The 20,948-nt window shown below is 44.3% G+C and overlaps 3 protein-coding genes across 3 annotated transcripts; all 3 read left to right on the forward strand.

The window, feature by feature from the left end:
- The first annotated feature begins 137 nt into the window (after positions 1–137).
- LOC110707322 (zeatin O-glucosyltransferase-like) lies at positions 138–13,916 on the forward strand. Its single transcript, XM_021885339.1, has 2 exons — positions 138–1,424; positions 13,251–13,916. The coding sequence occupies exons 1-2, from the start codon at positions 414–416 to the stop codon at positions 13,641–13,643; spliced, it is 1,404 nt and encodes a 467-aa protein (XP_021741031.1). The 5' UTR covers positions 138–413; the 3' UTR covers positions 13,644–13,916.
- A 1,519-nt stretch (positions 13,917–15,435) lies between these two features.
- LOC110707179 (zinc finger MYM-type protein 1-like) lies at positions 15,436–16,260 on the forward strand. The gene has a single exon (XM_021885185.1). The coding sequence runs from the start codon at positions 15,436–15,438 to the stop codon at positions 16,258–16,260; it is 825 nt and encodes a 274-aa protein (XP_021740877.1).
- A 198-nt stretch (positions 16,261–16,458) lies between these two features.
- On the forward strand, positions 16,459–20,761 carry LOC110707323 (zeatin O-xylosyltransferase-like). Its single transcript, XM_021885340.1, has 2 exons — positions 16,459–18,262; positions 20,437–20,761. Exons 1-2 carry the CDS (start codon positions 17,068–17,070, stop codon positions 20,658–20,660), a joined length of 1,419 nt encoding a protein of 472 aa, XP_021741032.1. The 5' UTR covers positions 16,459–17,067; the 3' UTR covers positions 20,661–20,761.
- Positions 20,762–20,948: the final 187 nt, after the last annotated feature.

Consider the following 20,948-nt stretch of genomic DNA (forward strand, 5'->3'; position numbering starts at 1 on the left):
AAATATTATCACCGTTAAACTTTAGTTATTGTCATGAATGAATAATTTTAATTTGTAATGGTCACTATCTTATTATTTTAATTACCATTTGAGGCGTCATACAAAATTACAATTATTCAAGTAAACTTAACTTTCGCATAACATTATTTACTCAACAAAATCTTACTTACAGATAACATTAGTGTACAAGTGGTTGAATTACTTTATACTAGCAAATTAAACCCAAATTAAATAAAGCAACGCTAATTAAACTTTTGACTCATATAATTGAGGCTACTTCAGGGGCAATTTCGCAGTTTAATTTAATAATACTCACGGTAAATTTCTTTGTGCGCACTGCAAGTTAACATATTACGAATATAAATACATAAAAACAAGGCTTAATAAAAACATCCAAGTTTTGCCAACCAAAAATGGATAACAAAAATCCTAAAGTAGTAGTGGTGATGGTACCACTACCAGCACAAGGCCATCTCAACCAACTCCTCCACCTCTCGCATATCATCACCACCTACGGAATCCCGGTCCATTACGCCGGCTCTGCCTCCCACAACCGTCAAGTTAAGCTCCGACTCAATGGTTGGGACTCACAAAGCTTAACAAAAATTCACTTCCATGACTTCGAACTTCCTCCTTATGATTCAACACCTCCAAATGCCGACCTCTCGGTCCCTTTCCCACAACACTTGATACCTCTTTTCGAGGCTTCCATGCATCTTCGACAACCCGTGTCAAATCTCTTGCAACAACTCTCGGTCAAGTATAATCGAGTCGTAGTCATTCACGACTATAGTATGGCTTACGTTGTCCAAGATGTTAAGCTTATTCCAAACGGTGAATCGTATAATTTTAATCCTATATGTGCTTTCACCTATTTTACTAGTGTATGGGAAGGCATACCTGAGGAAGCGAAACCCTTTCGAGTAGACCCAAATGATGTTCCAGAATGTATGCCTTCTCAAGAGGGATGCATTACAAATGAGATGTTAGAGTTTGTGGTGAATCAATCTAAGTATTTGGGTTTCGAGTCGGGTTGGCTCTACAACTCCACGAGAGTAATTGACGGAAGATACGTCGAATTAGTTGAAAAGCTATCTTTGACAAAGGATCCTATAAAGTACTTTGCCTTAGGACCTTTAAATCCGGTTGAAATTAGAAGTGAAAGCCGCAAAAACAGAAATCAGTGTCTTAAATGGCTAGACGAACAAGAGAAGGGTTCGGTGATATACGTGTCTTTTGGTTCGACAACATCATTAACAGATGATCAGATCGAAGAGTTGGCTAAAGGGTTGGAAAGATGTGGGGAGAAATTTATTTGGGTGCTCCGAAAAGCGGATTCAAACAACGTGTTTATAGAAGCCGACAAAGTGAAAAAGCCTCAACTTCCTGCAGATTATGAAGAAAGAATAAAAGATAGAGGAATAGTAGTGTTTCGGATGAAAACAATCGAATCTCGGAAGATCCTTTTATCTTGAGGGAACTTGGTCTCGGTCCGAACGACGCAGGAGCCGAGGGTTTCCTGCACAACAAATACACGTAAACTAGCCTCGGGGGGGACGCCGAGGAAGGCCCCTCCGATGCTTAAGTCAGTATATTAGAGAGAGAAAGCTGTGCAAGAGTTTAGTTGCTTGAGGCTTTATTGTCTTACCAAGAATTGACCAAATTGTTGGCTTTTATACCTTGGCTAATGAAGGAGGCGGATTGGGCCCGGAAGTCAGTTGGGCTGGGCCAAGCTGATTGGGCCGTTGACTGACCTTGACATGGCTTTGAGGATGTTGATTTTTGACTTTAGCACATTTGGAGAGTTGAACCTTAACCTTGGGCTTTTAATTGGATCATTCAGTGACCAGGCCCAATTGGACTAAATTGGACCCAAACAACTTGCCCCCCAGACCCGATTTGGAAGGATGACGGGTCGGGTTTGATTTAATCAGAAAAGGAGGGAAGTGAATGATTTGTTAATCCAAAAATGTGAATTTAAACCGTAATTAACCCATGATTAATGAGATAACAACAGTTAATGTGGATAATTGCGGAAGTTGGATGGGTAGTGGGCGATTTAACTGCAAGGTCGTGTGTTTAACGGTTACTTAGTGGGGTGCTTGAGAGAAATTGAAACGCAGACTCCTTGAATTCCCATTTCTGGAGATATAAATAGAGGCGCGTCTTCTCTCCCCACTCACTCATCAACACAAACCCAGAATTCTCAAGAACGCTCAAGAGCCCGCATCAAAACTTCGCAAATTCCCCGAGCATTAAGCTTAGAAGCTGAGACTTGTCACTACCAATTCGTAAATCGGCGGCTTTTGCTTCAGATCAAGGTAAATTCCTTTGATTTTATTTCATCTTTCTTCGACTTTGCACTCTTTCCCCTTTTTCGACTTTTTCCTTCGAAATTCGTCAATGGTGAGGGGAGTTAGAGGTGGAGCCCGTGCTCCAAGAAGAGCAAGGCTAATCCCCGATCCCAGGGACAGGATTGGGACCTGGAATGGACGAAGGACAGAGTCTGACCCTGCTGAAGGGGTTAGGGCGACTCCCATTTCTTCGGCTCCTCCTCAGAGGGCTGAGGGGGTGAGCGCTTCAGGACGGGATGATGAAGTTCCCGCTGTCCTTTGGGATATCCTCCCAGGGTTTTCAGAGTGGGAGGATGCCGAAGTAGCTTCGGCCATGATAAAGAACCGCCCCTACTCATGGTGGGTAGAGAACGCCGATCAATATCGATTTGCCGAGCAAATTGAGTTGCACTACGGCATTTTTGAAGCTGATGGATATTGGTGCCGAATGCCCTCAGCATCCGATAGAATCCATCGTCCACCCCCGGGGTATGTGGGGGTGTACACGAGACAGCTTCAGTATGGGCTGAGGTTCCCTTTGGACGTTTTCGTCCGAGACTTGCTGATCCATTACAACATTTCCCTGTGCCAGCTGACCCCCACCAGCATCCGAAGGGTAATGACGTACTTATGGGTCTGCAAATTCTTCAGATACGTGCCGAACCTGCACTGCTTCAGAAAGCTCCATCGGCTAGTGCCAAATATTCAGAGTGGGCACGGAAGCCATGGTTCTGGGTGGTATCGGATTGAGTCTCGGCCCCCGTTCCTAACCATGTGGCCGAACGACTCTTCAGACAAGGACTGGAGAGGTCAATGGATTTGGGTTAGGGCACCCACGGAGCCGAGCCACCCTTACGTTTTCAGCGCTCCCCGGTATCTTGCCGAGCCGGATCCTGATATGGGAAGTTTAGGTCCTCCCGAAGATAGCGGGCCAGACCCGAACCTTAATCAGCAGAACATCTTCGGCAAGCTGCCGAACCGGGGAGGCAGCGGCCGAATGCAGCATATCCCGGAGACTTGGCTCCCCGATACGCACTATGTTTTCCAAGAGAATATGCTGGCAGCTGTCGGCCTCAGCCGAAAGTTTAGGGATGGTAATCTTCTTCGGCTGGGGCCGAGGCCTTTTAATTATCTCTTTTCTTCTTTCATTTTGCTTTCTTGTGATGTGCCGAACTAACTGAATTGACTTCTCCCCTTTTCTTTTTCAGAACGGGACGAGACCAACGTCGGCATTGATTACGCTCGCCTTGGCGTCAACCGAGAACGAGTCGTAACTGATCGGGCTCCCCCTATCACTGAACCAAGGCGCCGAGAGGTTCACCTAGACTCTTCCCACTTCCAAATTGAGGCTGTTGCTCTGTATCAGAGGCAGAAGCCTTGGTGGAAGAAGAGAGATCCCTTGTTTCAGCTGCTGGAAGAAGAAGCTGAAGCTGCCCGTACAGCCGAAGAGGTTGCACGGGTTATTGAAGCTTGTGAAGGTGGAGAAGGGTCCTCCAGAGTTGCTGAAGAAGCTGCGGCTAGGGCAGCTGAAGAAGACGAGGCTTTGCTGAAGACCTCGGTGAGCCTTTAGACTTAACTTTGTCTTTCTTCTTTTTTTTTTTTTACTCACACTCATCTTCCCCCCTGTCTGTTACAGTCTGAAGAGAGTAACAGACACAGAGAAGGCAAAGCTCCTGTTCGTCCCGAAGATCAAATACAAGAGTCTTCAGACTCAGATATGGACGAGCAGCCCCTTCTGAAAAGGCGCCGAAGGATGGCCATCATCGGCCCTCATGACTTTCAGCAGAGGCCGATGACCATCGGCGTCGCAATAAGGGAACCTGAGGAAGGCAATGGATCGCCGAGGGTTCCCCAGCCAACACCCCAATCTCCTCAAAAGACCCCTCCGCCACCTCCTGAGATGGAGGTGGATCAGAGAACTCCCGAACCTAAGGGAGGGGTCCAAGAAGAAATCAAGAAGAGTGCTGCTGAGCACGAAAATAAAGATGCCGTGATGTCCAGTGCTGAGGGCTTCACGGCAGATATCGCAAGAGAGGTTGAGGCTTTCGTCCTCACCCCTGAAGAAGAGGAGGTCATAGTACTTGACTCCTCTGAGAAGGACGATGCTGAGACAACCAAAGCTAATCAAGCTCCATCGTCGTCCTTCCCTTCTTTCCAGACTCTGCATTCTGGAGAAAGGGGTTTCTCGGCCCCCCGAATTCCAATCCCAGATCACATCTGGGACCTCATATGGGGTCAAAACCGAGAAGGAGCTGCAGCCTACTTCGGCAATTTTGCTGGCATGTCCGAAGTAGACAGGGCAAGGATCTGGTCGCTGAAGGCCACTGCTGGGATGGGCGAATCCAGCAGATCAGTTCCTGACCCAGCCAGGTCTAACCAACTGCTGATGATGCAGGTAATTCTCCTTGCCTTGATTTCTTTCTGAACTCAACCTTTCAGCTATTATTTTTTACTTTTTTAACTTGTGCCCCTGTTTTCAGTTCGTGCACAATCAGACTCTCACTGTAGAGCTGATTGATACCCTACAAGATAGGGTAGACGCTGCTGTGCACGAAAGGAAGGTGGCTGAAGAGGAAGTTAAGCTTGCTAAGCTGAAGCAAGCAGCAGCTGAAGAGAAGCAGCAGGAGGTTGAGGAGTACGGTAAAAAAGCTGCCGAAGCTCTGAAAACCTTCTGTGATGCTATGGAGATGGAGGTTTTTCCCCCACTGATGGAAGGGGAAAAATTCCTCCAAGAGCACCTGGGGGTGGACATCTCCAAGTTCAAGGCTGCTATCGAGAGCCGAATCCAAGGAGCTGCTGCACAGGCTGAGGTGCAGCATCAGCTAGAATCTCTTGAAGCCAGCAGAATGGCTGCTGAAGAGATGCTCCAAGCTAGGGATGTCCAACTCTCAAGGGCTGCTGCTGCTGCTGAAGCTCAAAGAGCTAAGCTACAAGAGGCTGAGGATCAGCTCACTGCCAAGAAGGAAGAAATGGTCCAAGTTCAGGCCGAGGCTTCCCAGGTTCAGCAAGAGTTTACCGAGCTGAAAGGCTCCTCCTCCAAGCTCGTCGATGAGCTGAAGAGATCCGAGGAAGACTTGGAGGAGACGAAGAAGAAGTTGGCCGATGCTGAGGCTCTACTCAAAGTCCGTATCTATACCCAAGAAGAGTATGAAATGGGTTTTAGAAACGGGTTCAGAGTGTGCCGAAGGGTCTGCCTTCATGCTGAGCCGAAGCTGGACTGGTCCAAATGTGCTGAATGGGTCCAAGATCCCGAAGACCCTCACATGAAGTATGCCACTCCAATCGAAGCTGAAATCCTTAAGGCTGAGGAAGCCGAGGAAGAAGCTGAGAGGATGGAGTTGGAGGCTGAGCAGAGGGAAAGGGAGGCTCGGCAGAGTGCAAAGCCTGCTTCTTCTGCTGCTGGAGCTGAGACCACCATTGGGCCCAATGAAGCTGATCAGTCTGATCCTCAGGCTGAAGCATAGGAACTCGGGCAGTCGTCTTCAGAATCTTGCGGTTCATCATGCGCTCAACTTTAGACTTGCCGCTTTCTGAATTTTTGCCTTTTGTTTTTTTTTGCTTCAGCTTGCCTTATCGTACAACAGCTTATTATATTTTTATTTTGCCTGTACGTATTTCGGCAGCTGTTACTTTCCGCTTGTGGGCGGCTGCCGACTATTTTTGTAATTCAACATTTTTATTTCAAAGTAGTTCACTTTCTCAGCTTTCTCGTGTATTTTTTTTCTCTTCGCTTTACCAGTCTTCGCACTTTACTGCTTTCTTTGAATGATCTTTCAAATATTTGCTAAGTGCAGAACTTCGGCTAGCGAGAATCATTTCTGCTGAGACTTCTTTTTGCCGTTTGTACTCGGATGTTTTCAACTTGTGAAAAAACTGACATAAGTATCAAACTTCGGCTGAGCTGAAGGGTATTAGATCAGCTGAAGGGTATTAGATCAGTTGTGCCATTTCTCTATTTCCCTCTGCCCCCCCAGAAATCTGAAGATGAGGTCTTCTGAATTCTGGAATGGCTGATAATTTTTCTCGGCTAAGCCGAGGATCTTTGAACACTTTGCTTTATTTTCTACATCTGTTTTTAAAGTACTGATTTCCCACCTGAGAGTTTTCACTCTAGAGATGGTACTCTTGTGACACTTTCTTCAATTCATCCAAGGGAACAACTATCCGAAACACCATGCCGGGGCAGCAGTTTATCTGAAGTACGAGGCATCATCATGCAATACTTCAGAGTTGCAACTACCACCCGGAACTGATTCATCCGAAGTACAAGGCATCACTATGCAATACTTCGGGGCTTTATCAGTTCCTATTTTTTAGGCTATGTTTCGGATAAGTCTATGGCCTTTTTGCCCAAAGGAACAGCTTCTCCGAAGTACAAGGCATCACTATGCAATACTTCGGGCTTGTATCCTTTTTTGGCAGGTTTTACGGCTTGCCGAGGTACAAGGCATCATTATGCAATACCCCGGACAGCGCCGAATGAAACCTTGAATTTTCGAAAAACCGTAGAAAGCATAAAGACTTAAAGAATACACGCAATCTGAATGAATACTGGCTCGACGGCCTTTTTGTAAACAAAATCAGTGTACTTACATAGATTGTACTATCCGAAGGATTTACACATAGTATTTTTTGAGCACATCGGCATTCCAATGGTTTTTCAGCTCGGTGCCATCCATTTGTTTGAGTCTGAAGGTACCGGGCTGAAGCTCTTGATAAATTTCATAAGGTCCCTCCCAAGATGCTGAGAGTTTGCCATGAATGCGACTTTTTTGAACAGCTGCAGCATTCCTCAAAACTAAATCCCCAACTCTGAGAGGTCGTTGATAGACTCTTCGGTTGTAGGACTTGCTCATTCTGAGCTTGTGTGCAGCCATCCTTTCTCGGGCTAGATCTCTAATCTCGTCAAGGAAGTCGAGGGACTCTTTCATGAGCTGCTCATTTTCCTCGGCTGAGAAGAGATTCACTCGTAGGCTTTCTGAGCCCACTTCCACTGGAAGCACTGCTTCGGATCCATACACCAGCTGAAAAGGTGAATGCCCCGTTGCCTCCTTCTCGGTTGTCCGGAGTGACCAGAGGGTTCCCGGAAGTTCCTCTACCCACTTGGACTTTTGATCCTCTACTCTTTTTCTGAGAGCGTTAAGGATCTGTTTATTTGCGGCTTCGGCTTGGCCATTACTCTGAGGGTGGCAAACCGCGGAGTAAGCCAATTTTATCCCGAATTGGTCAGTGTATCGGCGCAAGGGCAGGTTGTCAAACTGTCTGCCGTGGTCGAACACAAAAACTTTTGGGATGCCGAACCGAGTTATTATGTTCTGCCAGATGAACTGTCTGACAGTTTGCTCAGATATGCTTGAAGCAGCTTCCGCTTCAATCCATTTGCTGAAATAGTCGATTCCGACTATCAGCCACTTTCTTTTGTATGGGGCCTCGGGAAAGGGTCCCAGAATATCCAACCCCCATTGTGCAAATGGAAGAGGATTAAGAATTGGCTGGAGATCTAGGCATGGCCGATGGATTACCGGTGCAAATTTTTGGCATTTCTCGCATTTTCTGACCATGTTCTTTGCATCCGAGATCATTGTAGGCCAAAAATACCCTGCCCTGAGAGCTTTGTGGGCTAAGGTTCTCCCTCCTATGTGGTTTCCGCAGATGCCGAGGTGAATCTCTCGGAGAATATAGTCGGCATCCGTTGGACCCACGCATTTCAATAATGGAGCGGAGAAGGATTTTCTGAGGAGTTGGCCGCCGAAGACGAGGAATCGTGAACTGATCCGCTTTATCTTGGAGGCCGAATTCCTATCCTCGGGGAGCTCGTCCCTGAGTTTATAAGCCAGGATGTCATCCATCCAGCTCGGCTCGAGTGCAGCGCAGCAGATTGATATTGCTTCGGCTACACTCTTTTCTCGGCGCACCTCCACATAGACAGAACGGCTTAACTCAGTCAGAGTTGAGCTTGCAAGTTTGGAGAGTGCGTCTGCTTGAGCATTTTGACCCCTTGGGATCAGCTCTACTTCGAAAGATCTCAGCTTCGCAATTGTCGATTTGATCCTTGTGAGGTAAGCTGCCATTGAAGGCTCTTTAGCCTCATACTCCCCCCGGATCTGATTGGCGACCAGCTGAGAATCTGTCTTGAGGTAGACATGCTCGGCTTCCAACGATATGCACAGGTCTAAGCCAGCAATGGCTGCTTCATATTCGGCCTCGTTGTTAGAGGCTTTGAATGAAAATTTTAGTGCATACTCGAAGGTTTTGCCTTCGGGAGAGGTAATGACGACCCCTGCCCCCGAACCGTTCACGGTGGAGGACCCATCCGTGAAGACGGTCCAGATTTTCCTCCTTGCATCCAGAGTCTCCTGATAGGAGCACTCGGCCAAGAAGTCTGCCAAGGCTTGCGCCTTGATGGCTGTTCTCGGCTGATAACCGATACTAAACTCGGTGAGCTCGAAAGCCCACTTTGCTAGTCTACCGGATTTTTCAACCTTGCCGAGGACTTTCTCTAACGGCTGATCAGTTAGAACCGCTATTTGATGAGAATCAAAATAGGGTCGCAACTTCCGAGCAGCCACCACCACTGCATAAGCCACTTTTTCTAACAATGGGTAGCGCGTCTCGGCATCCGTCAGGGTGTGGCTGACGAAATAGATCGGCTGTTGAACTTTTTCTTCTTCCCTTAGCAGCACCGCGCTTACCGTGGCTGGACTGACCGCCACGTATAAGTATAGGATGTCTCCTACGACTGGCCTTGCCAGTGTTGGGAGTTGAGCCAGGTGTTCACGGAGCTGCTGAAAGGCTGACTTTTGTTCGTCTCCCCATTCAATGCCTTTTGAATTTTGGAGCTTCAGCGCCTTGAAGAAAGGGAGCCATTCTCCCGGCTAGACGCTGAATATCCCTTTTTGTCTTCGGCTCGGGGAGGTCTAAGGCAGCTTGTACTTTGGCGGGGTTTGCATCAATCCCCCTCTTGCTGACCATGAAGCCGAGGAACTTGCCTGACTTCACGCCGAAGACACATTTCTTCGGATTCAGCTTCATTTTGTATTTTCTGAGGGTGGCGAAGGTTTCGGCTAGGTCCGTGACATGATCTTTTTCTTTTATGCTTTTGACGATTGAGTCGTCAACATAAACCTCCATGTTTCGGCCTTTTTGCTCGGCGAAAACCTGATCAACCAACCTCTGATATGTTGCCCCCGCATTTTTCAATCCGAAGGGCATCATTCTGTAATTGTACAACCCGGAACTTGTTATGAACGCTGTTTTAGCTCGGTCCTCGGGGTGCATGAAGATCTGATGGTATCCCGAGAATGCGTCCATGAAACTGAGCAGAGCATGCCCGCTTGTCGAGTCGACCAGTTGGTCGATCCTCGGCAGCGGATAGGAGTCCTTGGGACATGCCCTATTCAGGTCCGTGAAGTCAACGCACATCCTCCAGTTACCATTTGCCTTCTGAACCATTACAACATTGGCCAGCCACTCCGGATACTGACAGGGTTCAATGAACCCAGCATCTAGGAGCTTATCGACCTCAGCTGCGATGTTCTGGTTCTTTTCGGCGGAGTAGTTCCGCTTTTTCTGCTTAATGGGTCGACTGGAGGGGTCGACATTAAGCCTATGGGAGACGAAGTCCGGATCAATCCCGGGCATTTCTGCGGCTGAGAAGGCGAACACGTCTCCACTGGCCCGTAGGAGTTGGACGAGTGCCGCACGGGTGTTTGGCTCCAGTGACGACCCGATGCTAACACATCTGTTCGGATCTCCTACGGTCAGTTCTATTGACTCGGTCAGGTCATCCGTTTCCATGCTCTTAGAGTTGGATTCCTCGAATTCCGGCCTGCTATCAATATTAGCAGACTTTCCTGACCGCGGCTGGCCATCAGAGTCGTTCGGCTCTGAGGCGGAGTCAGCCTTTTGGCCCCCATCAGATTTCTCGTTGTCTGGGGCTTCATTAGCCGAAACGTCTGAGCCTCTCGGCTTTTTGGCGTTTCGGTCCCGGTGCTTTTCCTCCCCATCGCCACGGTCGCCTCGGCGAGACGTGGATGGCTTGAGGTGATTGCATCGGCGGGCTTCTTTTTGACTGCCCTTTATTTTCTCGGAGCGTCCCTCGTCTGAAACGTATATCATGATTTGATGATACGTGGAGACGACTCCTTGAATGCCGTGAATGAGGGGTCTCCCCATGATCACGTTGTATGCAGATGGAGCATCTACGACCAAAAATTCGGCCATGATATTCCTAGCTGCTCGGCCTTCGCCGATGGTGACAGGAAGTGTAATCTTCCCGTCAGGATACGAGGAAGAGCCGTTGAATCCAGACACCGGGTAGGGTGCGGGGGCCAGGTGCTCGGCTCCCATCCTCAGCTGGTCGAACGCTCCTCGGAAGAGGATGTTCGCCCCGCTACCGCCGTCGACGAGGGTCCGCCAGACGTTGCGGTTGGCGATGCCCAGAATGATTACTAGTGGGTCATCGTGGGGGTATACCACCCCCTCGCAGTCTTCGGCTGTGAACAGGATGTTCGGCGCCGGTGACTGGGACTGCCGAAGCTCAGCCTGATGAATCTGATGGGTTAGACCCCTCAGTTGGCGTTTGGCTGTGCCTCGCGAGATTCCCCCGGAAATAACCAGGATGTCGAGGGACTCCTTGCCCTGAGGTCCCTTATCCTTCTTCCGAGCGAAGTTGAGGTCCTGCCGAGAATCTTTTTCAGCTTTTTTCTCCTCGCGCCTGTCCGCGAGGTATTGGCTCAGGTACCCCTTGCGGACCAGATCCTCAATCTGGTCCTTCAGCTGGACGCAGTCCTCGGTGCGATGTCCGGGTGAGTCATGGAACTCGCACCACTGGTCCTTTCCCCTCGTCTGATGCCAGGGAGGCAACGGACGAGGTTTTTTGAATCTCCCCTCGTCCTTCGTCGTGCTGAAAATCTTAGCACGGGGAAGGGAGAGTGGAGTGTATGAATCGTACCTTCCCGTGTAGGGAAAGTGTCTTTCCTTCTTCGGCTCGGCAGCAGAGGACGGTTCTGAGGCCTTAGCCTTCCCTTTCCTCTGCGCCGAGACTTCGGGCTGCTGCCCTTTCGGCTTCTCAATTCTCGGACGAGACTGAGACCTGGATCTGTTCCACTCCTCGGCTCGGATGAACCTATCCGATGCTTCCAAGGCTTCCTCCAGGGTCTGCGGGGGATGCATGACCATGAAGTCCAGGAACTTTCCAGCTTGGAGGCCGTTCCGTAGCGCGAACACGGCCAGGCCTTGATCCAGGCTTGTGATTCCGGATGACTCGTTGCTGAAGCGAGTCAGATAGTCGCGGAGGCTCTCGTCCTCCGCCTGCTGCAGACTCATTAGCTCTGCAGTGGTCTTCTCTCGGCGGTTGGCCGTAGAGAATTTGCTCTTGAACTTGTTGGAGAGGTCGTTCCAACCGGTTATGGAGCCTTCCTTGAGCCCTTTGGTGATCCAGGATTGGGCAACACCTTTGAGGGTCGTAGGAAAGTATTTACACCAGGTAGCCTCAGACCTCGGGTTCAGATACATGTGCCCCTCGTAAGAGGCAATGTGATCCTTAGGATCTGAGGTACCATCGTAAGTAATATGTGCCGGGATTTTGACCGTTGGCACATGCTCTTCCAGAATCCACTTCTGGAAGGGCGAGTTCGATGGAACCATGACCGCCTTCCCCTTGTACCCGGCCTCAGGGACCTCGCTCCCTCCTCTCTCAGAGGTGGAAGTGGTTTTCGTCCCCGGCTGAGACAAGGTTGGGTGGGGTCCGGTATCCTCTGGGAAGGTGAGGCGGCTATGCACACTCACCTCCCTCGAACCCAAGCGTTCGTGAACGCTTCGGCGGGCGAATTCCGGGTCCTTGGAGGGCCCCATGGAATTCTGAGCTTCAGAGTGGTCAGAGGGTTGAGGGTTCCTCCTCCTCTCCTTACTGGAGTTTCGGGTGTCCCCTCGCCACCTCTGGCCGAGCTGTCTATGTGGTGGAACTTGTCCACCATCATCCTGACCGATCCTCCTTTTCAGGTTTCTCGGCTGGTGATCATCAGGCATCTGGATTGGAGCCCCTTGAGCTTTAAGGAACTCCATGCAGATGGCCACTGCTCTGGCCACTTCCTCGGTGGAGGGTCCGGAGGGAGGAGTCTCCCTCGGATGTGACCTGGATTGCACGCTATGGCGCGGCGGGGAGTTCCTCGCACCTGAGCCACTCGGTCTCGGGGATGGCCCCGGCTGCCGAGTGTGGTGCGAGGTGTTCTCCTCCTGGAGGCTAGGACCTCTTGAGGCTTCCCTTTCCGGAGAAATGGGGGCCTCCGATTCGGAAGAGGCTTGCTCCGGGGAGGGATAAACCGGCTGGCGTTCCCTCACCGTAATCCGGCCTCCTCCCTTCTTAGCCTTCTTGGAACTCTTTCCACTCTTAGTCATGGCGACTGCCGGAGTGTTTGATGACTGACGCGAAATTTAGTAGCGTTCCCCACAGACGGCGCCAAATTGTTTCGGATGAAAACAATCGAATCTCGGAAGATCCTTTTATCTTGAGGGAACTTGGTCTCGGTCCGAACGACGCAGGAGCCGAGGGTTTCCTGCACAACAAATACACGTAAACTAGCCTCGGGGGGGACGCCGAGGAAGGCCCCTCCGATGCTTAAGTCAGTATATTAGAGAGAGAAAGCTGTGCAAGAGTTTAGTTGCTTGAGGCTTTATTGTCTTACCAAGAATTGACCAAATTGTTGGCTTTTATACCTTGGCTAATGAAGGAGGCGGATTGGGCCCGGAAGTCAGTTGGGCTGGGCCAAGCTGATTGGGCCGTTGACTGACCTTGACATGGCTTTGAGGATGTTGATTTTTGACTTTAGCACATTTGGAGAGTTGAACCTTAACCTTGGGCTTTTAATTGGATCATTCAGTGACCAGGCCCAATTGGACTAAATTGGACCCAAACAAGTAGTAACAGATTGGGCGCCGCAACTTGAAGTGTTAGCACATCCATCAACAGGTGGGTTTATGAGTCATTGTGGATGGAATTCGTGTATGGAAAGTATAAGTATGGGTGTGCCGATTCTAGCATGGCCTATGCATTCCGATCAACCAAAAAACGCGTTTTTGGTGAGCAATGTTCTAAGGATTGGTGTAATGGTGAGAGATTGGGAACATCGCAGTGAGATTATAAAGTCGAGTACGATAGAGAATGCAGTGAAAATATTGATGGCTTCAGAGGAAGGAAAGGGGATCAAGAAAAGAGCTACAGAGTTAGGCGAAGCTGTTAGAGGAGCAGTTGCCGAAGGTGGTGTTTCTAATTTAGAAAGGGATGCTTTCATTGCTCATATCACTAGATAATGCGAAAAATCAAGTAGATTTTAATGCAAATTTTGCTACAGGGTTCAATTGTCCTAGTTTGAGTGGTTTCTCCTGTTTTTCTTTATTTATTACGTTGCTACTTCTGCTTTTTATTTGTCTTTATTATTAGTCATGAAAATCCTCTTTATTTGGTTCAGAAATTCCAATGCATTACTCTGGTTAACTAGGGTGCGTGTTTGATATTTGTTTTTTTGTTTTTTAATATTTGGCTTTTAGCTGCCAATTAACTGGTTTTTATATTTTCAACATTTTTTTTTTGAAGAATTATATTTTCAACAATTTTGATAAAATTTGTGCACGAGGCTTCAGTGTAGAGACGTATACTGTTGAAGTGTTATGTTTATATGTTTATAAAATTTGTTCCAAAATTGTTTTCATGTCTATATGTCAGGGGCGGAACTAGGGTGGGTTCAAGTGGGTTCATTGAACCCACTGATTTTTTGAAAAAAATTTAAATTTTTTTTTTTTTAAAAAAAAAAAAAATCAAAATAGGTTTAAATAGAATATTTGTGTATTATATGGCAACAAGTAAAGTTGTAGCCCAGTGGTTATTTTTACCTCCCATCACACAAGAGGTTGTGGGTTCAAAACCCATAACTCACATTTTTTTTTTTAATTTTGTTTCCTGAGCACTGAGCTTTCCTGCTTCGTGCTTCCAGAGTTCGCTTTCCTCTTCCTCATTCAGTCATTCCCCCAAATTGCAAAACCCTAACTTCTTCCTCCAATCCTCCTTCTCTTAATCTCTTCCCGTTCTTCCTCCTTCAGTCCTTCTCTTCCCGTTCTTCCTCCTTCTCTTCCCGGCGCAGCACGGCAGCAGACTAGCAGAGTCAGCAGAACACGGCGGCAGCGGCAGGCCGGCAGCGCACCAGCCACTCACCCAGACCCAGCGTCCCAGCCTCACAGCCGTGTATGGTGTATCGGTGTATGTAGGGGTAAGTGAATTTGGGGATTTTTTTTTTTTGCAAATGTAATTTACTTCTCAATTTGGGGATTTTTTTTGCTAAATCATTGAATACTTGAAAATTGAAATTCATATGCTAAATTCAATTGCTAATATACATTACGATTTACGAATTGCCAATTTTTTGTAAATTGCTGAAGTTTGGTTAATTGGTTATAATTATCTAATTTACTTCTCAAGTTCTCAATTTGGGGATTTTTTTGTATTTCGTATGCTATTTTCTGATTTTCATATGCTATTTTCTGATTTTTTTGTAAAAGCCGGTTGTTTAGCTACTGCAAAGTTGCTGCTGGAGGTTTAGTTGTTGCTGGATTTGCAAAACTAGCTTCTTTCCGTGAAGGCAGTGGCAATGGCATGTTTCAAGTTAGAGAATGGTTCAAAAATATTCGCGGAAAAGGATCAGAGAATAACTAAGGACTTATAAGCATTCAAGTGTTCTTATTATGGATTATGTTAATTAGTTTTTGTGAGTTTAAGCTTATTACAATTATATATTCAGTTGAAAATCTAATTAGGTAATTTAACATTTTTAGTTGGGTGATAAAATTGGACTCTGCCTTACAAGCATTAGAACTAGGAGAAATTGAAAGTGGGCAAGGTTTAAACCAAGAACATGGCTTAGGTAGGCCTGGTGATACTAGGTGGGGATCACATTACAAAACTGTTTCAAATGTTACCGCATTGTATGCTACTATTGTTAAAGTTCTTGAGAAGATTGGATCAAATAAGATTTATAAGGATGATCGCGTGAAGGCTATCACTGTCATGTCTACATTTGAATCATTTGAATTTGTATTTATGATACATTTGATGTCCGAAATATTTGGGATTACTGATAAATTGTGTCAAGCTCTGCAAAAGGGGGACCAAGATATTGTTAATGCCATGACATATGTTAAATTGACTAAGGAGGGATTACAACAAATGAGGGACCATGGGTGGGAAGACTTTTTACATCTTGTGGTTTGTTTTTGTGTTAAACATGATGTAGAAGTTCCTACTATGGATGATATGTATGTTCCTCGTGGAAGGTCAAGACGCTTCTTTGCCAAAGTTTCAAATCTTCATCGATTTCGGGTAGAAATGTTTATAAGTGTTATTGATTTACAACTCCAAGAGCTCAATAGTAGATTTGATGAAGAAAATATGGAGTTACTTATTTGTGTGTCATGCTTAAACCCGATCAATTCATTTGCGGCATTTGATATGCAAAAGTTGTTGAGACTTGCTGAGTTATATCCCAAAGAGTTTCCAACTAATGATATGACGATGACTGCACTTCGTCATGAGCTTCAATTTTATATTAATGATGTGCGCCAAGATGCAAGGTTTGGAGACTTGAAGGGTATTCATGAGCTTTCTATGATGCTTGTTGAAACAAATAAGCATACTACTTACAACTTAGTTTACTTGCTTATAAGACTAGCATTGATCCTTCCGGTTGCAACTGCAAGCGTGGAACGAGTGTTTTCCTCAATGACATACGTAAAAAATAAGTTGCGAAATAGTATGGGTGATCAACTATTGAATGATAATTTAGTCACTTTTCTTGAAAGAGATTTATTTTCAAGAGTTAGTGATGATGATGTATTGGAACGCTTCCAAAGTATGAAGACTCGAAGAATGCTTCTGTAGTCTTTTTTTTTTTTTTTTTTTCATTTTTCTATGTGTAATCTATTTGTAATCCATAGTTTGAAATTATTTATGTACTGAATATTTAATTATTGTATTTTTATTCCTTTGTTAATTATGATTTCAAATTTCGGAAGTTTCGAACCCACACTTCGAAAATCCTGGTGACGCCACTGCTATATGTTTATAATTTTGGTTTCATTTTCAGTTTCTTCGATCTTGTTGTGAGGAGTATATATATTAAACATGGCAAGGTTTGAATTTACTCAAAAAAAAAAAAAAAATAATAATAATAATAATAATAATAATAATAATAATAATTTACTCACCGTTAGAGACTCACCCAACATAAGTCAGGTGGACTATACGAATTGGATTCGAAGTCGGGACTATACAAATCCGATGACCTTCTGATTTTTTTATTTTTTTATCAACCGTTATGGAAACAAAACCCCAATTATATTTTATTGACCATTATACAACAAGTGTAAATGACAAAGAAAACTTATACTACCTTTATTTTATATTATTTATAATAATTAGACATTTTGTAATTACACTTAATGTAAAATAATCGTTGTAAATAATATAAAATGGAGGTAGTATTTTAAGATCGACGAAGCCAACGTCTCAAAATTGGAAGCACACGGGTAACAACAAAAAAGCTACACCAATTAAACTTTTGACTCATATATACTACTAGTCAACTTAAATTTCTTTGTGCGCACTACAAGTTTTTAACAAATTATAAATTATAAATACATAAAAAAACAAGGCTCAACCAACCCCAAGAAAACAAAGTGACTAAAAATGAATAACCAAAATCCTCAAGTGGTAGTAGTAATGGTACCTCTTCCCATCCAAGGCCATCTCAACCAACTCCTCCACCTCTCCCACCTCATCACCTCTTACGGAATCCCAGTCCATTATGCGGGCTCCTCCATCCATAACCACCAAGCTAAGCTTCGTCTAAATGGTTGGGACACACAAAACTTAACAAAAATTAACTTCCATGATTTCGAACTTCCTCCTTATGATTCACCTCCTCCAAATGCCGACCTCTTAGTCCCTTTTCCCCAACACTTCCAACCCCTATTAGAGGCTTCCATGCATCTTCGACAACCCGTGTCAAACCTCTTGCAACAACTCTCGGTCAAGTATAACCGAGTCGTAGTCATCCATGACATTCTTATGGCTTATGTTGTCCAAGATATTAAGCTCATTTCGAATGGTGAAACATACAACTTCATTCCTACATCCGCGTTTACCTTTTTCGCCGATGCATGGAGTAGCATACCCGAGAAAGATAGGCCATTTCAGTTGGATTCAAATGATATCCTTGAAGGTATCCCGGCTATAGATGGGTGTCATACTCAAGCTATGACGGAGTTTGCACTCAATCAAGTGAAACTTCTCGGGTTCGAGTCAGGTTGGATCTACAACACCTCAAGAGTCATAGACGGTAGATATGTTCAATTGTTGGAGAGGCTATCTCTAACAACACCGCATATAAAATACTTTGCCTTAGGACCTTTTCATCCGGTTGTTATCAAAAGCGAAAGTGGCGAAAATAAACATCATTGCCTTAAATGGTTAGACGTGCAAGAGAAGGGTTCGGTGATATACGTGTCCTTCGGGTCAACAACATCATTGACTGATGATCAGATTGAAGAGTTGGCAAACGGGTTGGAAAGATGTGGGGAGAAGTTTATTTGGGTGCTCCGAAAAGAAGATTCGAACAACGTCTTTGTAGATGCTGATAAAAAGAAAAAACCTCAACTTCCTGAAGGTTATGATGAAAGAGTAAAAGATAGAGGAATAGTAGTTAAAGATTGGGCGCCGCAGCTAGAAATCTTGGCTCATCCATCAGTTGGCGGGTTCATGAGTCATTGTGGGTGGAATTCGTGTATGGAAAGTATAAGTATGGGTGTGCCAATTCTAGCCTGGCCTATGCATTCTGATCAACCAAAGAACGCGTTTTTGGTTAGCAATGTTATAAGGACTGGTGTAATGGTGAGAGACAGTGGCGGACCCAGGAATTTCCGACTGGTGAGTCACAATCGATAATCAAATATGTAAAATAAAATTTCACAATGACATGTAAGGAGACATTTACTTCCTAAACTTGAAAATAAACAACACGATTGGAGACCAAATTAACTACAACGGATGTAGCCTAAATACATATCAGTCCGCAACATGTTTTACAGGATGATCAATAATTTTGAAGCAATGCCTCAAGGCGTAAAAGCAATCCTTTTTTGGCACTTCAATATGATTCAAGCATATGATCAGGAATAAACACGAATAACAATTGATTCACAATACAAGTATACAATATTCCTAGCATGAAATAGACTCAAGAATTACAGAAATTGCCCAAATTAAAACCAAAATTACAGAGACTCACCCATATCCAGGCAAATTAACAATATACCAACTCTTGTTGATTAGAAAATGATTGATAAGTTGAGTCTTCCCTGCATATAAATTCAACAACCTAATCAAACACAAAGTTAACAAAACAAATGAAATCACAAGTATGAATCATATGCAAATAACCCCAACAGCGAATTACCCCTATTCATAATTGGTTGGACGGTTCATATTCAACTAAATCAAGCAATATTCAACTAAATCAAGCAATATCCCCCAGAAACAAAAGCACAATTCCAGATAGCTAAGCGACATCATGAACTCATAAAGCCCGGTAAGAAGTATATACAAAAAAAAGTACATGCCAGAAACAAAAGAGATACCTTCACAGATCTCCTAACCCCAACAGAACAAGCAACTCTGCAACAGCAGACCCACAAGCAATGCAATCAGCAAGCCTGTAACCCGGAAAAAACACAAATTTAAACCGGGGACAAATAAACTCCAAAAACAGCGGAAATAGAAGCTGTTCTCTTAAAATACAATTAGGCAAAGCATACAGCTAATATGTAACAGATCAATTTAGAACAAATAATCAATAAGCTCTTGGAATCTATACGCCATAATCAAAGCAGAGGCAAAACAGCTATCACCCACACAAACAATCTAGATCAAATTACGGGTAAACTGTCTAAATTTATTAATAATAATTTCATAAATTCAAAGTCCTATTTGTCAGGGATTCAAAATTTGTAGTCCAAATTACATCTGCGAGATCATAAAGAAACCAAAATGTAATGAAACCACCTCTCAAAAGAATACCTATGCACAGGCAACTCAAATAGCTCAAATATCCGGTCACAACTTCAGTTTCTAGAGGAAAAATTCCCAAATCGGCTAATTAAAACAAATCTTCAGTTTCTAATCGGCTAATCATATTAAAATAAATCATTTGGGACTTAAAAATTATAATGAAGACAATTAGACAAAACTATAACTAAACACAGTCAAAAGACTCAAAACCAATCTTCCATTTCTACTTTTTTTAGACGAAATTGTTTAGTTTAAGCAAACAAAATGATTATACATATAGCTCATAGCAAGTACTTTATTTGAGCACAAATTCCACATAAATTAAGCTAATTAAACTTCAAAACAATCCTTATTCACACAAAAATCAGCTAATCCTGACTACCCATTAGTAGATAATAAAACCCCTTCAACTTTCCGAGCAAAAACTGGCACAAAACACAAATTTAAACAAAAATGACATAATTAAATCAAATACAGAAAACCTACATCAAAAATCCCCAAATCGTAAATTAAATTAGGCAATTAGCAAATGAAAAACACACATGAAGCCAAACACATTCAAAATTCTAGCTACTTTGCATATCTATATGCACAAATCGAACCTCACCATCGCTGCTCTCCACCACCACCAACAGTTACAAATCGAAACCCTAGAAATCGAAAAAAAAATCAAAGATTTGAACTAGTAATTATGCAAAGAAACCTTAAATTTGAAATTTAGAGGGGAAAGTTTAAAGAAGCTCATACCATGAACACCAAAAAAAATCCTAGAAATCAAACCACACAGTCGTTATCTCTCACGACCACCATGACCATTAGTGAATGAGGAGGGAGAATGAAAGGGGAACGCGAAATGTTGTTGCAGCTGCGGCGAGGAGAAGGTGAAAGGGGAACAGGCTGAAGTTAGAATTTTTTATTTTTTTTTTTTAAAAAAAAAAAAAGAAAACTTAGAATTTTTTTTGGGCCCTGGTGAGTCACTTGACCCACCAGGCACAAGCCCAGGTCCGCCACTGGTGAGAGATTGGGAACATCGCGGTGAGATTGTAAAGTCAAGTACGATAGAGAATGTGGTGAAAATATTGATGGCATCACAAGAAGGAAAGAAGATAAAGAATAGAGCTGCAAAATTAGGCGATGATGTTAGAAGATCAGTTGCGGAAGGTGGTGTTTCTGGTTTAGAAAGAGATGCTTTCATTGCTCATATCTCTAGATAATGCTACCTTTGAGTTGTTTTCTTACTTAGTGACATTTGGATCGGGTTTGATTTTTTTATTTTTTTTCCTTAATTAGTGTACACCTTCGAAAATTGCTAGATCAAAATAATAATAATAATAATAATAATAATAATAATAATAATAATAATAATAATAATAATAATAATAATAATAATTAAAAAAAATAACGGTACTAATCAATCATGAATGTTTTTGCAAGATCCATTACTTAATTATTAGAATCAATCGGTTTGATTCCATTTGTTTTAGATTTGGTCGTATTTGATA

This window comes from Chenopodium quinoa, unplaced genomic scaffold (assembly GCF_001683475.1).
Source record: "Chenopodium quinoa cultivar QQ74 unplaced genomic scaffold, ASM168347v1, whole genome shotgun sequence".
Lineage (NCBI taxonomy): Eukaryota > Viridiplantae > Streptophyta > Magnoliopsida > Caryophyllales > Amaranthaceae > Chenopodium > Chenopodium quinoa.

Excerpts from the sequence above, each read along its gene's own strand:
- LOC110707322 (XM_021885339.1), top strand. The coding sequence starts at position 414 with ATGGATAACAAAAATCCTAAAGTAGTAGTGGTGATGGTACCACTACCA. Across the intron at positions 1,425-13,250 it reads GAATAAAAGATAGAGGAATA|GTAGTAACAGATTGGGCGCC; the intron begins GTAGTGTTTCGG and ends GGACCCAAACAA.
- LOC110707179 (XM_021885185.1), top strand. The coding sequence starts at position 15,436 with ATGTCCGAAATATTTGGGATTACTGATAAATTGTGTCAAGCTCTGCAA.
- LOC110707323 (XM_021885340.1), top strand. The coding sequence starts at position 17,068 with ATGAATAACCAAAATCCTCAAGTGGTAGTAGTAATGGTACCTCTTCCC. Across the intron at positions 18,263-20,436 it reads TAGCAATGTTATAAGGACTG|GCACAAGCCCAGGTCCGCCA; the intron begins GTGTAATGGTGA and ends TTGACCCACCAG.